Here is a 12,653-nt window from a genome sequence, read left to right on the forward strand (position 1 = left end):
TGCCTATAGGAGTCGGACACCCCTAACTAAACTCACCCTGATTCAAATCAACATATTATTCATTGAAAATACAGTTTTGAGATAAATAATAAAAAATAGTGGTAGTATGCAATTGATATAGATCAATGTTAGCAGAAATTAATCAGTCATTAAAAATAACTCCGTTTTCCACAAAACTACAGGAAAATTCATTTTTTGTGATAGGTATCTATGATAACTGGGATTATTTTAAGATTATGGAAATGGCAAATAGGAGGTATCCCTTAAAGTGATATTACACCAGAATTAATTCAAATATTAAAATAAATTGCCACAAATTAGGAAAACAAATACATATTTTTAATTTATGCTTCTGAGTTGAGAGTGCAAAAACATTTATTCAGTTTTTACAGGCTACTTCTCTTAAAATAAAAGCTCTTCAAGTTTAAATACTGAAATATTTTACAAACTGAGGAAATCGGTAAACCGATCACACGTTATAATAATCCTGGTCCCAAGCACACAAAGCCTTGAGTTAAATACAAATTTCACTGAATCCAATCTCTGAATTGCAAGAATTCAATGAAATAAATCTTATGCCATATTATAGTTTCAGTCTAAATTTAAATTGCTGTGATTTAGCTATTTTGTTTATAAACTATAGCATAGAATTTGAAAATACAATTTAGTACTAATGGAAGTTTTAAAAGCTGCTTTTAAGCCGAATAAAAGTTCAAATAGCTAAGAATTCCAGGATAGTCCAGGGAAATGAAACAAAAACATAGCTGAACTAACTGGATAAATGAAAGTGGTGTGAAAGTTTTTCATGTGAACATACTGACTTTTGATGAATCTGTAGATTAAAGAACACAAGTGACTTTTTTAAGTACTGAATGGAATAGAGAGCCAAAAGACAAAGTCATTACCACTAAAGGCAGCAGTCAAAATAAATATAAAAGACCCATATTCAATAAATCTCATATATTACTCAATCAACTGAGTAATCTGTGAATTTACAACATAGTCACATTTCAGATTGTTACATCATCACCACAATTGACTATGACCATTTGAAACTATTAAAAGAGAGAGTAAGAAGAATCATAAGAATATTTGATTTCTATAAGATAAAGTAATAACCAATTCATCAAATATCTCTGTCATGAATGTTATCTAAATAAAAAGATCTTTAATAGTTTCACTGACAATCCACTACCAATACAGTAGCATGATATCATTTTTAATTGGAAGAAATGGTACAAAGTTAATTTCAATTATTTCATTGACAAAAGAGAGCAGACTAAAAAGAATCTATTGATAAAAATTAGAAATGGGAATAGTTGATTTAGGTACTTAAAATTCTGCTGCTTCTTAATTAATATTCTTACTAGTGGTCAGTAGTGGCCACCAGGCCAATGGTTTCAATGAGAATTCATGCCAACCCACAGAGCAGTTAGTTCTGGGCTGCAGTGAATAACTCAATCCAACAGGGGCACTAGAGTTGGAAAGAAATGAGTATTTGACTTATATCACCCCACTCTTACCTCCTTCAATTTCATGCTCAATTATCTTCTTCGTTATTGAGCAAGTCACCAACAGAAAAATGTCAACAAATTTAAGTACATCTGCCATTATTAACAAGAAAACATTTTCAGCCACTTACAGTCCCACGATACATATCAACCTCAACGATTTACATCAATAACATCACGCACTCAAGTTCTTAAGTTATAACAAACAAAAATTAGTTACAACCAGTCGATGCTAGCATATAAAAATGCACATTACTCATACTTTCATTGAGATCAATCAAACAGAAAGTTAAAACAAAACTATATAAATATTCTAGAGTAAAGTTTCTCAAGTTCCAAATCAATCACTAACAGCTTTGAATTCTTGCTATTGGCCTTCTCATATTACAAATGTCTCAAATATTTTCACCTGCTCCCCTTCAAGAATCCTGCACATGCAGGACTCTTGGCCCTACAAATTCAACATGTGATTTCTTTATTATAAAATCAGCTTTCTTTGGTGCTTGACCAATTGAGGCCAACTTCCACAACAGATTCTTAGAAAGGCAACCTGGGAGAGTGAGTCAGCTCCTAAAAACCCTTCTTGAACTCTGATGCAGAAATATTACATGATTGGTTACATGCCATACTTGGCACAGAGTGAAATCATATCATGCCAAAACCTTCGGTTCCTTCATTGATGGCAAGCAACAAAGCCTTCTCAAACTGCTCATAGCTCTCGTAATCTGGCAAGCAGAGCTGGTTAAAGCTGAAATTAAATCAAAGTAACATGGAATTAAGTTTTCTTGGAGCAATTAGCGTTTAATAAGAACATCAATGCTCTCATTATCACGATTTAGTATGTTTACCTCCTGCGTGTTCTTTAGCTCAACACTTTTCTCACGAGATCAACAATTTCAAATCTAACAAGGAGTGAGGATGAAGAGAGACAAAGCAAGACAGTTAGATAGAGGGAGGGGAGGCAGATGAGGCTGTGCGTGAGAGGAAGACTGGGAGGGACTTGGAAGCAGGTGATATTGGAATAAGTGACAAAGGGAAGGGGGCTGGGTGAAGGGGTTAATGACAGAATATGACAGAAATTACTTCCAAAAATAATTCCCAAATAAATCATAAATGTATACAATTAGGGCATTTAGTGGTAGTGGCAGAAAGGAAAACAAGTGAGGAAGTATTAGGCATGAAGAGGGAGGAGATGGGATTTCGGAAATCCAAAGGAGACAAGAAAAGTGGATGCTCGTAATTTAGATTGCCGATGGAGTGTTGAAGACTTAAATTAATGGGAGAATGTTTGGCACGAAAGGCAGGGGGAGGAAAAGAGGGTTGAGGTATATTGAATGGAATGAAGAGATGAAGAGAAGAGGTCTGAAAAATTGAAGAAGTATTCATTGTAGAGTTCAGTTTGTTGTGTAAGATGAGGTTTAGAAATGCAGTCCGTCTGATTTATCCAAAATTTAAGTGGTAGACTCCCATAAAAATTGTATTATATTTAAGGCATTGTAAATTGTGAGACTGAAATGATGATGTAAACATATCTAATTTCACCATGCAACAATCATGCACCAAGATTGAGATCTGGATTCCTCCATTTGCAGCAGTGCTTTTGGTGGCAATTCCCAGTTTCTTTGCATTACATAACGGGATGTTGACCCTTGTGATGAAGGGGTGAGTATTTGTTTGATACAAAAGAAGAGAGGGAAACATTTAAGTATTTTAGGTTGGATATTAAAATCCATTCTTCATAAACAATGGCTAAAATAATGTATAAGTAAATCAGAGGAACATAATATGCCTTGTTTACCATCCCTTTACCCCTTGCCAGAAAATGTAATAACATGGCAGACCCCCACCCTATCACCCAAAATCCTAACATAAATGAAAGACAACAATTTTACATTTTTTCATGCAGTATTTGCCTTTAGAATATTTCAAGGTTTCTCAACCCAGATGGCTCCACTGGTGATAATGAGTGAGCAATTTTGTGGGTAGGCGTGTGTGATTCCAGCTATGAAGTAATCTTTGAATTAATGTATTTAGATAAATAACTATATTAAACAGTATAATTTATCAGAACCATTAAGCATTAAATTATACACAACTTAGCTTCTACCAAAGAGTATTTTCAGCCGGAAGAACCCTCAATAAAATACCATATTTATTACGAGCATGTATACAGATAAATCATCCTGTTTTACCATTTAATGACCACACAGAGGACTCGACCATGTAAAGAAGCACGCAAGAACTTCTTCTGCTCTGACTTCCAATGGAAAATTGCAATCAAGCTTACCAAGTGTGTGCAGTTGGCAGATTGCCGAAGGTGGGAGTAGCCGTGATTTGGAAACGTGGGCTCAGCTGTGCAAAACCCCCTGGTGGCAGCTGTGAGCATCCTGTTGTGAACTGCAGCAGGCGTGCCATCTCCTCTCGTGTGAAGTTGCCTACAGCTGTCCAGAACCAGTCAAGTATGCGACGGAACTCGGGGGAGCCCCCATTTATCACATGATTTGCTCTGAAGTCTGCTATGCTGTATTCCCCTGTTCCGCATAGTAGCAGCTGAAATCGCACAAAAAATGGCTACATTAGAGCATCCAAACCACTATAGCTGAGAAAATTAAAGTAAAGCAGTGAAATTCTTTGCAATGAAGAACAATTTTTGAAATTTTCAATATAGTGAAATACAAATAGTAGTCCAACCCTGCTACATACAGGTATGGGCTGTGAATGGGCTTTCTATGAAACTGCCTTTACTGTTAAATATTCAACAAAGGGAACTTTTAGAAATGGTTACATGTTGTTGCGGAGGGCCAATATATCGCCTCTTGCATAGGCTATTGTTTAAATTGCTGTAACTAATGGTTTTTTCTTTAATAATTTATGGTTTTTGTGCTATCGATAGGATGAATTCCATACAATTATATAACACATTTTTTAATTTTTTATTAGCAATTTTAAATGCTTTTCAAAAAGTATAATTCTTACTATAATTTTACGTTCAGTTTTGTACATGTAGGGAAGCTCAGCCTAATTGTCTGCTCGTTTTTTTTTCTGAGTGGTCTTTCCACTATGAAAAGCCACTGAAAGGCTACTAATCTGTTTTCATCTGTAATCTCTTGAATGTGTTATGGTGTGGTGGTGTTGATATATAACTGCTCATTCAGACTTTGTTGATACGATGGAAATGAGAGCACTGCTTTGTAATCATTTTGGTTTCTCTTGCAGTCCATCCTATCTAATCATTTACACCCTGTGTATTGGATTACATTGTCAGCGGTTCTCTGTGAGTTAGAACTTCGTTTTTTTCTGCCTTTAGATTGTAAGCACATTGCCGTAGTCTCAAGGGAAGGGGAAAAGTCCCAATTTGACTCAGTGAGTTCAGCCTTTTCAACAAAATCGAACTATGCAGAGGCTGACAAAAAAATTTGCAATTGACTGGTTTTTCTTTATTTATTTATAATTTTTTCTACATGTCTTTTTGATTCTTTCTTATATTTAAATATGGTAGTTTTATTGAAAAATCTTTAAAAAAATGTTAGTATTGTGTCTAAAAATCGAAATATTATTGCTAAAAAAATATTCTTCAAATTTATAATACTGTCATAATTACATTTATTTTTCAGATGATGTAAATGTATAACATCATTATTAACTACAATATTTTATTTTAAAATAAAAAAAACTGCACATGGATATCTAAACAAATAACTTCATAATGGTTTTTTTCCTAAGGTGATACATTTTCTTAAATTACCCTTCGCACTTCTCACTATTACCCCTAGAATCCCCGCCGCACTAAGAGGGTTATATCTCAAAATTAACAATGCCTTAAATGAGTGGACTTATGTGGATAGGAATGGACAAGTATTCTGTATCACAGAGAAAATAAAAGTTTGGTTTGCAGATTGTTTCGTGTACAGTTTATACTGTTCAGTTGTGTACAGTTTATAACTTATTCAGTGAAAGAATGACACTTCACCAAAATTAATTACAGTAATTTGTTCAATTAAACTGAAAAAAAATCTTTAATGTTTAACTTTATGACACACCTCCAGCTCATTCTCATCAAATATGCTGAGAAGGTTGTCTGGGATCAGCTCATTGAGACCCTTCAAGAAATGCTCCATTTCCTCTCTGACACTGTTGGACAGCCTGTATTGAGCTAGGGCATCCAGGTACTGAAGCTTTGTTTGGTTTGTGACACGGATCCTCCCACCTCCAGGCACAAGCTCTGCTGCCTGGAATGTCAAAACACATGCGATAGTAGATCCACTTAGAGAGGCTATGCCATTTGCTGGGCACTTATTCAAGAATGCAATGGTGTTCCACCTGGTTCACTAATTACATTAAAGAATAACTGTATGCCATTTCACTATTTCAGATTATTCACGCAAAATTGACAGGGTAATGAAGAATAAAATGAATTTGATGCAGGGGGAGTGTCTGAACAGGAGCAGCAAAGGGTTTTCATGAAAATGATTAAGAAAATGAACATATGTCAAAAACATCTCAAAAAACATTCCACAATAATGAAACATCAGTATAAGAAGACAAGTTGAGTAAATATATGATAAGGAAGGCTTTCAAAATGAAATCAAAAGTTACACTTAACCGATTGCTTTAAATATCATTTCCACAATTAGAGCTGACAATCAACATTAGATTATAATCTACTATTAGAAACCATGATGATATGGTTGCATGCTTTGCTAAGAAATGAAAAGGATCATCTTACTTTGAGAAGCTGCCCATACTGATCATATTCCTCTTCAACAAAATACAATTCCATGTCATCAACATCATGTTCCAGAAGGTATTTTACTTTGGTCAAGTAGAGGTCTGGGTCATCTTGTTCAAAGTACTGCCAAGAATAAAAATGTAAGTTTCATGTTGCAAACAATATATTAAGCACTGAAATGTTCACAAAAAGCATAGGTTCTTGAAAAAGCTTCAACTAAGATAAATTTTAGCTCTTATCAATGACTCAGAAGGAAACGGAATGACGTGAGATTACATATGCTCAACATATTCTGAATAAAAAATAACTGACGAACAAAATTAAATCCAAAATTTCTATCATTTAAAATTGAAAATCTTTCTGTCCTCAAGTAAACAATTAATATGTAATGCTTATATTTAATTATGAATTAGTCACTGTAGATCTTTGAAAAGAGTACATGATCAAAAGTTTGACATTGATTAAATTCACAATAAAACTTGAAATTATTTAGCTATTTCTTATACCCAATATTAAAATGATTTTGTGAAATAACATACTCTGCATGAACTCAAATATGAATAATACCTCTTACTTTTACTTCTTTAGAAGAGTGATAAGGATATGGACACTTAAGAAGAGGTATCAAACCAATACTCATAATAAAAAAATAACTACAAAATACTGTATTTCAAGTTTTGTTATTCAGTGTATGACAACTGATGTGAGGGTTAAATATTAATTCAATACTAGAATGCACATGGTCTAAATTTAAGACACATAGTACATTATCCACTTAAAATGGAGTGCTATCAAACAAACAGAAATATATATGTGACATTTTCAGGCCATTAGGATTAATTATTTCATTGTCTTGAGCCTGAGTTATTGACACGGAATATTAAGATACTATAACACATACAGTGGCAGCATTTTTATATATTGAAAAGTATCATTAAACGTATGTTTTTCTAAATATTGCATGCAAAATAAAAAACCACTTCTAAACATTAAAATGTTATAATTTGCATGCTAAGGAAAAATAATCTAATTCTTAGCTTATGAAACATTCAAGCATGCATCGTAAAACACAGTGAAAAGATCAAACAAATTCAAGTCATAAAATATTGCAACACTCAGAGTTGGTATTAAAATTTAGAGAAAGGCCATTACACCATGAAAATGTTAATAAACATATTTTGGACAACATTGATAAAAACAGCTAAATATTTACTATGAATATTACATTGATTTTTTAACTTGCCTTCATAAATCATGTGCCATAATAACAATGCACGCTAACCCTAGGTACCAGTATGTTCTCTATCCTGAAAGGCAAGTACCTACACAGAAAAATAAAAGCGTCTGCCTGAAACCTACCTTGTAATGAACTCGAAGGCCAATCAGCTGAGCCAAGAAGGAGCGTGTGAACCGAGCCCTCACGAGTTGCCGGTACGAGCCACCCAGAGCAGACTCATAAAGACACTTGCCAACAATACGACCAGCAAATTCATAGTGTTTAATTTTTAAATTTGGGGGCCTCCTAGGGTTAGGGTGAACTAGTGCTTGTTGGCTCTCAGAAAAACCAGCAAACAAGCCGTTCTGGGCATCAAAAAGAGCTGCGCACGTTAACTCAAACCATTCCCGCCTTACTCCACCCCAGTCAAGACCTTGAAAAGATAATTGTCAGCGGAATGAGTCAATGATGGGTGGATTGCTTCAAAGAATGCTATTTTTCTTTTAATCAAAGGTTAACAGTGTTAGGCCTATGCATAAGAAAGAGCAAAGGTGCAAAACCACATGGCAGGCACTTCCAGAAATTAATAGGGGAAATGTACATGTATTGTATCCTATTATATTCTGGAAAAGGAAAAAAAGTACCATTATATGTTGCCTCCAGAACATAAAGATCAAAGAAAGAGAAAATATGAAGTTGGAGGAGAGAGAAAAAATGCCAGAGGATGTTTTTTTAGTAACTGGAAAATTTCTAACTATCCTGAAAGTATCTTAAAATGTAAATACATGTCCAAAGAGTGAAAGAGAGACAATTGAATGGGCAAATCACACATTGATCTTGGATAAATGAACTTAAATTTAATTGATGCTTGTAATTTAAATGTTGGCAGGGGAGTAAGGGGCCCAAAATACCCAAAAAGCAATGATGTTTTTACTTCTTTCATCTATTGTTTAGATTACTATACATTTGTAAATTTGCTTCCAGAAATACAAAGGCAAATAAATTAGTCTGACATGCTTCTTTCTCTTATGCATGATCACATGTATTAGTCCTGAAAAAATACGGTGAGTTAGCAATGTCTCAAGATGGATGTGATGAGCAAAATACATTAAATACATGCTCAAAACTTGATAAGAAAATACTTGTATTTGCAAAAATTAATTTAAAGGTGCCAGAAACAACTCTACATACTTGAAACAATTATCATTAGCTACATCAAAAGATGCTTCGTGAACACTCTTGTAATAATTATTCAACTAAATAACTCACATTAAATATGGATAAAGTATTATAAAAATTATAGCTTATGTTTTACACACAAAATTATTATAAGAGCTACATACAATCACAGCAGTGGTATATTGTTCATAAAGTTGAGTTAAGAATAAATATTTTTCTGAATGATTAACACCAATAAATACAAAAAATAGAAAGAAAGAAAGATGTTCTTCGGAAATTCACTCACCCTGTTCTCCATGGAATGTAATCTCAAAGTTTCGACACCAGTCACTAACAGAAAATCCCTTCGTAGTTTTAATGGACTGGAATGAAACAAAATAAATTAAAATGGCAGTGTGATTATGGTATCTGCAATTGAAAGAGTATGACCTCATTTTAGTGAAATTACTTACAGACTCAAGAAGGCGATCACGATGTACCTTCAAGGGTAATTTATCATGATAATGTTTTTGGTGATACTTGCGAACTTCATGGTAAAAGAAGTCTTGCTTGTCCTTAAATGTTTCAGAGCCACCTAAATGTACAATTAAAGATTTGAAAGAGTAGTATGAGTTTGTGTCTTTTAGCCTCTCTATAAATAATTAGTTAATAATTAATATATGCTGCACTCAGTGGTGGTGGAGTAAAATTCTCGCCTGTCAACCCAGAGATCACAGGTGGCCTGGGCTTGGATAATTGCAGTTACCATAGCTGTTATTTCACATTTAAATTCCAGTGTTAAAATTCCAAAGAAACTGCGGGAGATGCCGCAACAGTAACTTTTAACAGAGTCATCCACTAATGTGCATTTTAATGCAACAATTTCAGAGCGTAAAAATCATTCGCCTTGACTGGGACTCGAACCCAGATCCCTCAATATCCGGTCGAGTGCTTTAGCCACTTAAGCTACCGAGGCGTCCTCTTAAACTCTGAAATTTTGGGGCTTTTAAAAATTGTTGCATTAAAATGCACATTAGCGGATGACTCCGTTAAAAGTTACTGTTGCGGCATCTCCCGCAGTTTCTTTGGAATTTGTCAAAGGGAAAACACCATACGTGTTTAAAGTTGGCTTTAACCTCGTGGACAGTGGCGCCTCGCGCACGACTACGAATGCATGTGACATTGTATGTACGGTATTTCGTCATAACATCTAGTTCCTTTAAAAGCCCCAAAATTTCAGAGTTTAAGAGGACGCATCGGTAGCTTAAGTGGCTAAAGCACTCGACCGGATATTGAGGGATCTGGGTTCGAGTCCCAGTCAAGGCGAATGATTTTTACGCTCTGAAATTGTTCCAGTGTTAAAGGCTGAAACTTGGCCATTTTTGGATTATTACTAAAAAAAATAAATAATTATTTTAAAATGGACTATCACAGAGCCAAAAGCAACTTTCATCTGTTCAAATGTCATATTATTAAATATGTGGCCCCACCCTGACTTATTTTGAACATTTAAGAAGAAAAGTACCAAACAAGTCTACATATTTTTTCACTCTAAATATGAATCACATACTTAGGAAATTGAGTTGGGTATTCGCAATTTGGTAAAGAGCGTATATTTGGACTGACATGGCAGCAGTCTGAATGCTGACAGGGAGTAAATAACAACAACCACATATCTCATCAATATTTTAAAAACTCAATTAAAGATTACAATTTGCAGGATAATATATATTCACAGAATGAATCTTGCTAACATGACACAAAATGAGATTTAAATGCAAATGCACTATAGATACAGCTATGGTCAGAGCATGTGAAGTGAATTACAGTGATGGTTTTGTACTTCAGTAATTACCGTGGGTCTTCAAGTTAAACTTACTCATGACAATTACACTATTATAAGTATATGTAACACTTGAATTAATACTGAACATTTCTATTTCTGTATCTACTACGTGCATGTATATGGAATAACTTCTTTCGGAGAGCAAATTAAAAATTTTCCATAAATGTAGATAGAATTTACAGGACAAGAAATAAAAAACTATAAAAATACTACAATGTAGTTTTCCACAAATGCTGAAGATAAATATGACAGCATTGACATATCACAGCATGATTGACATATTGGAAGTAAAAAACACCAAATGAATGAGGTCTATCCAAGAAATATGTGAACTGGTGCAATCTGGCAAATATGATGCAGACTATAGCCCCGCCAGTTGCCTGAGACCCAATGAGCCATCCATGCTTGGCGGTTCGTTGAGCTGTGCATGTAGTGCCAGTTATGTTAGTTTCTCTTGTCCTTGTTTTTACCGTATGTCAAAAATGGAAATTGACAAAACCACGGAGCAACAAGTCAAGATCAAGTTTTTGGTGAAGTGCGGTAAAATTTATCAAGAAATTACTGAAATGTTGACAGCTGTTTATGGTCATAATCCTCTGAAGAAAACATCTGTTTTCAAGTGGATTGAATCAAACCAAAAAAATCAAGAAAAAGTCGATCAAAAATCAAAGTCATGCTCCTGATTTTCTTTGATGTTGAAGGTATTGTTCATTATGAATTTCTCCCTGGAGGACAAACAGTAAATACTTAGTTCTACCTTACAGTTCTCAAGCATTTGAGAGATCGCGTGCTTAGGGCACAGCCAAATTTGACTCAAGGCAATGGATAGATCCTTCAGCACGACAATGCACCTGCACAGCATTCAGCATTGATTGTTCGCCAATTACTGGCAAAAAATTCAATCACCATCCTTGATCATCCTCCTTATTTTCCAGATCATGCCTTTGCGAAGTTTTCCTATTCTCAAAATGAAAAAATGTGATGAGGGGAAATCACTGGGAAGATGTGGACACAATAAAGCAAGAAACGACTAGATAACTAAAAAGCCTAACTGCTGAGGATTTTCAAGAGTGCTTTTTAAACAGTGGAAAAGATGGAATAAGTGCATAGCAATGAATGGAGAGTACTTTGAAGGGGACAAAATCGATGCAGACTAAATTTGGCAAAATAAAGTTTTTATGGCTCAGTTCGCGTATTTATTGGACAGACCTCCTACACATGAGAGCATTTTAAAAATATTTTTAATATTATGGGTCAATCATTGGCTATCCACAGCATGTTTACCTAATATTATACATGGTTCTATGTACTTGGTGACTTACCATATTTGACATGCCTTACGTAATGCACAATTGACCTCTTTTTTATTGCGTCCTGACCAAATGTTTAGAATAAATTATTATTATTACAAATAAAAACTTGGTAAAAATTAATGATTGACAATCTGAATTTCTCAATGTTAATATGGTGCGTTGCAAGGCCCTGTGTTTGGGCCCCTAAATTTTACTAATCATGAATCAATTGTAGGTTAAAGTAAACTTTAAGACTGTCCACTTTGATGAACACACAGTATTCTTCTTGCATAATTGTATTGATCTCAGGGAGGCTGCTGATATATCTCCTATTGCCCGGACACAGCCAGTCACTAGTTTACGGCCAACAATCTTTTTATGAATTTGCTTAAGACCCAGTTCAACCAGTGAATCCTAAAATCTGTAGTACTTGAAATGGACATTGTCAAACTAATAAAGTTTCATCTATAATACATCATCTAACCTACAATGCTGGCCGATCCTGCGGAGTTTTCGATTTCCTTTCTGACAATTTACCCAACTTTTTGCAATAAATATATTGGTGATGAAAAAACATCAAAAGGAGATTAGAAGACTAATTCAAGGAATTAGAGACACACACAGTAACTAAACCGGAGAGAAAAGAGACCAAAGCTGAGATTTGGCCTTTGTTGGTAGCGAAGCCAAGAGGGGAGAATGAATTATTTTGGGAAATCAAAGGAAATTGAGAATTATTACTTTTCCAGTACTTCCAGGCAAGATAATACATTTATTATCAATTATCTTAAGACGGTAAGCTGAATAGTGCAATAACACGAAGAGTTAAAACAGGGTAAAATGCAACACTGTACAATGCAGGCACTGTACAGGAAGGTGAAAGAACTTAGAATGTATTTCAGAA

The 12,653-nt window shown here is 34.5% G+C and overlaps 1 protein-coding gene across 3 annotated transcripts in view; it reads right to left on the bottom strand.

The window, feature by feature from the left end:
- Positions 1-329: 329 nt before the first annotated feature.
- LOC139686378 (apoptosis-resistant E3 ubiquitin protein ligase 1) overlaps positions 330-12,653 on the bottom strand; it is a 162,336-nt gene continuing 150,012 nt past the window's right edge. For all 3 annotated transcript variants that reach the window (XM_071583570.1, XM_071583569.1, XM_071583571.1), the window contains 7 exons: positions 9,088-9,209; positions 8,922-8,997; positions 7,600-7,889; positions 6,238-6,363; positions 5,552-5,740; positions 3,799-4,061; positions 330-2,259 (listed from right to left, as the gene is read on the bottom strand). In XM_071583570.1, coding sequence (XP_071439671.1) covers positions 2,157-2,259; positions 3,799-4,061; positions 5,552-5,740; positions 6,238-6,363; positions 7,600-7,889; positions 8,922-8,997; positions 9,088-9,209 — 1,169 coding nt within the window. In that variant the 3' untranslated portion in view covers positions 330-2,156. The remainder of the gene's footprint in view (positions 2,260-3,798; positions 4,062-5,551; positions 5,741-6,237; positions 6,364-7,599; positions 7,890-8,921; positions 8,998-9,087; positions 9,210-12,653) is intronic.

This window comes from Hetaerina americana, unplaced genomic scaffold, assembly GCF_022747635.1.
Source record: "Hetaerina americana unplaced genomic scaffold, ioHetAmer1.1.p SCAF_14, whole genome shotgun sequence".
Taxonomy (NCBI): Eukaryota; Metazoa; Arthropoda; class Insecta; order Odonata; family Calopterygidae; genus Hetaerina; species Hetaerina americana.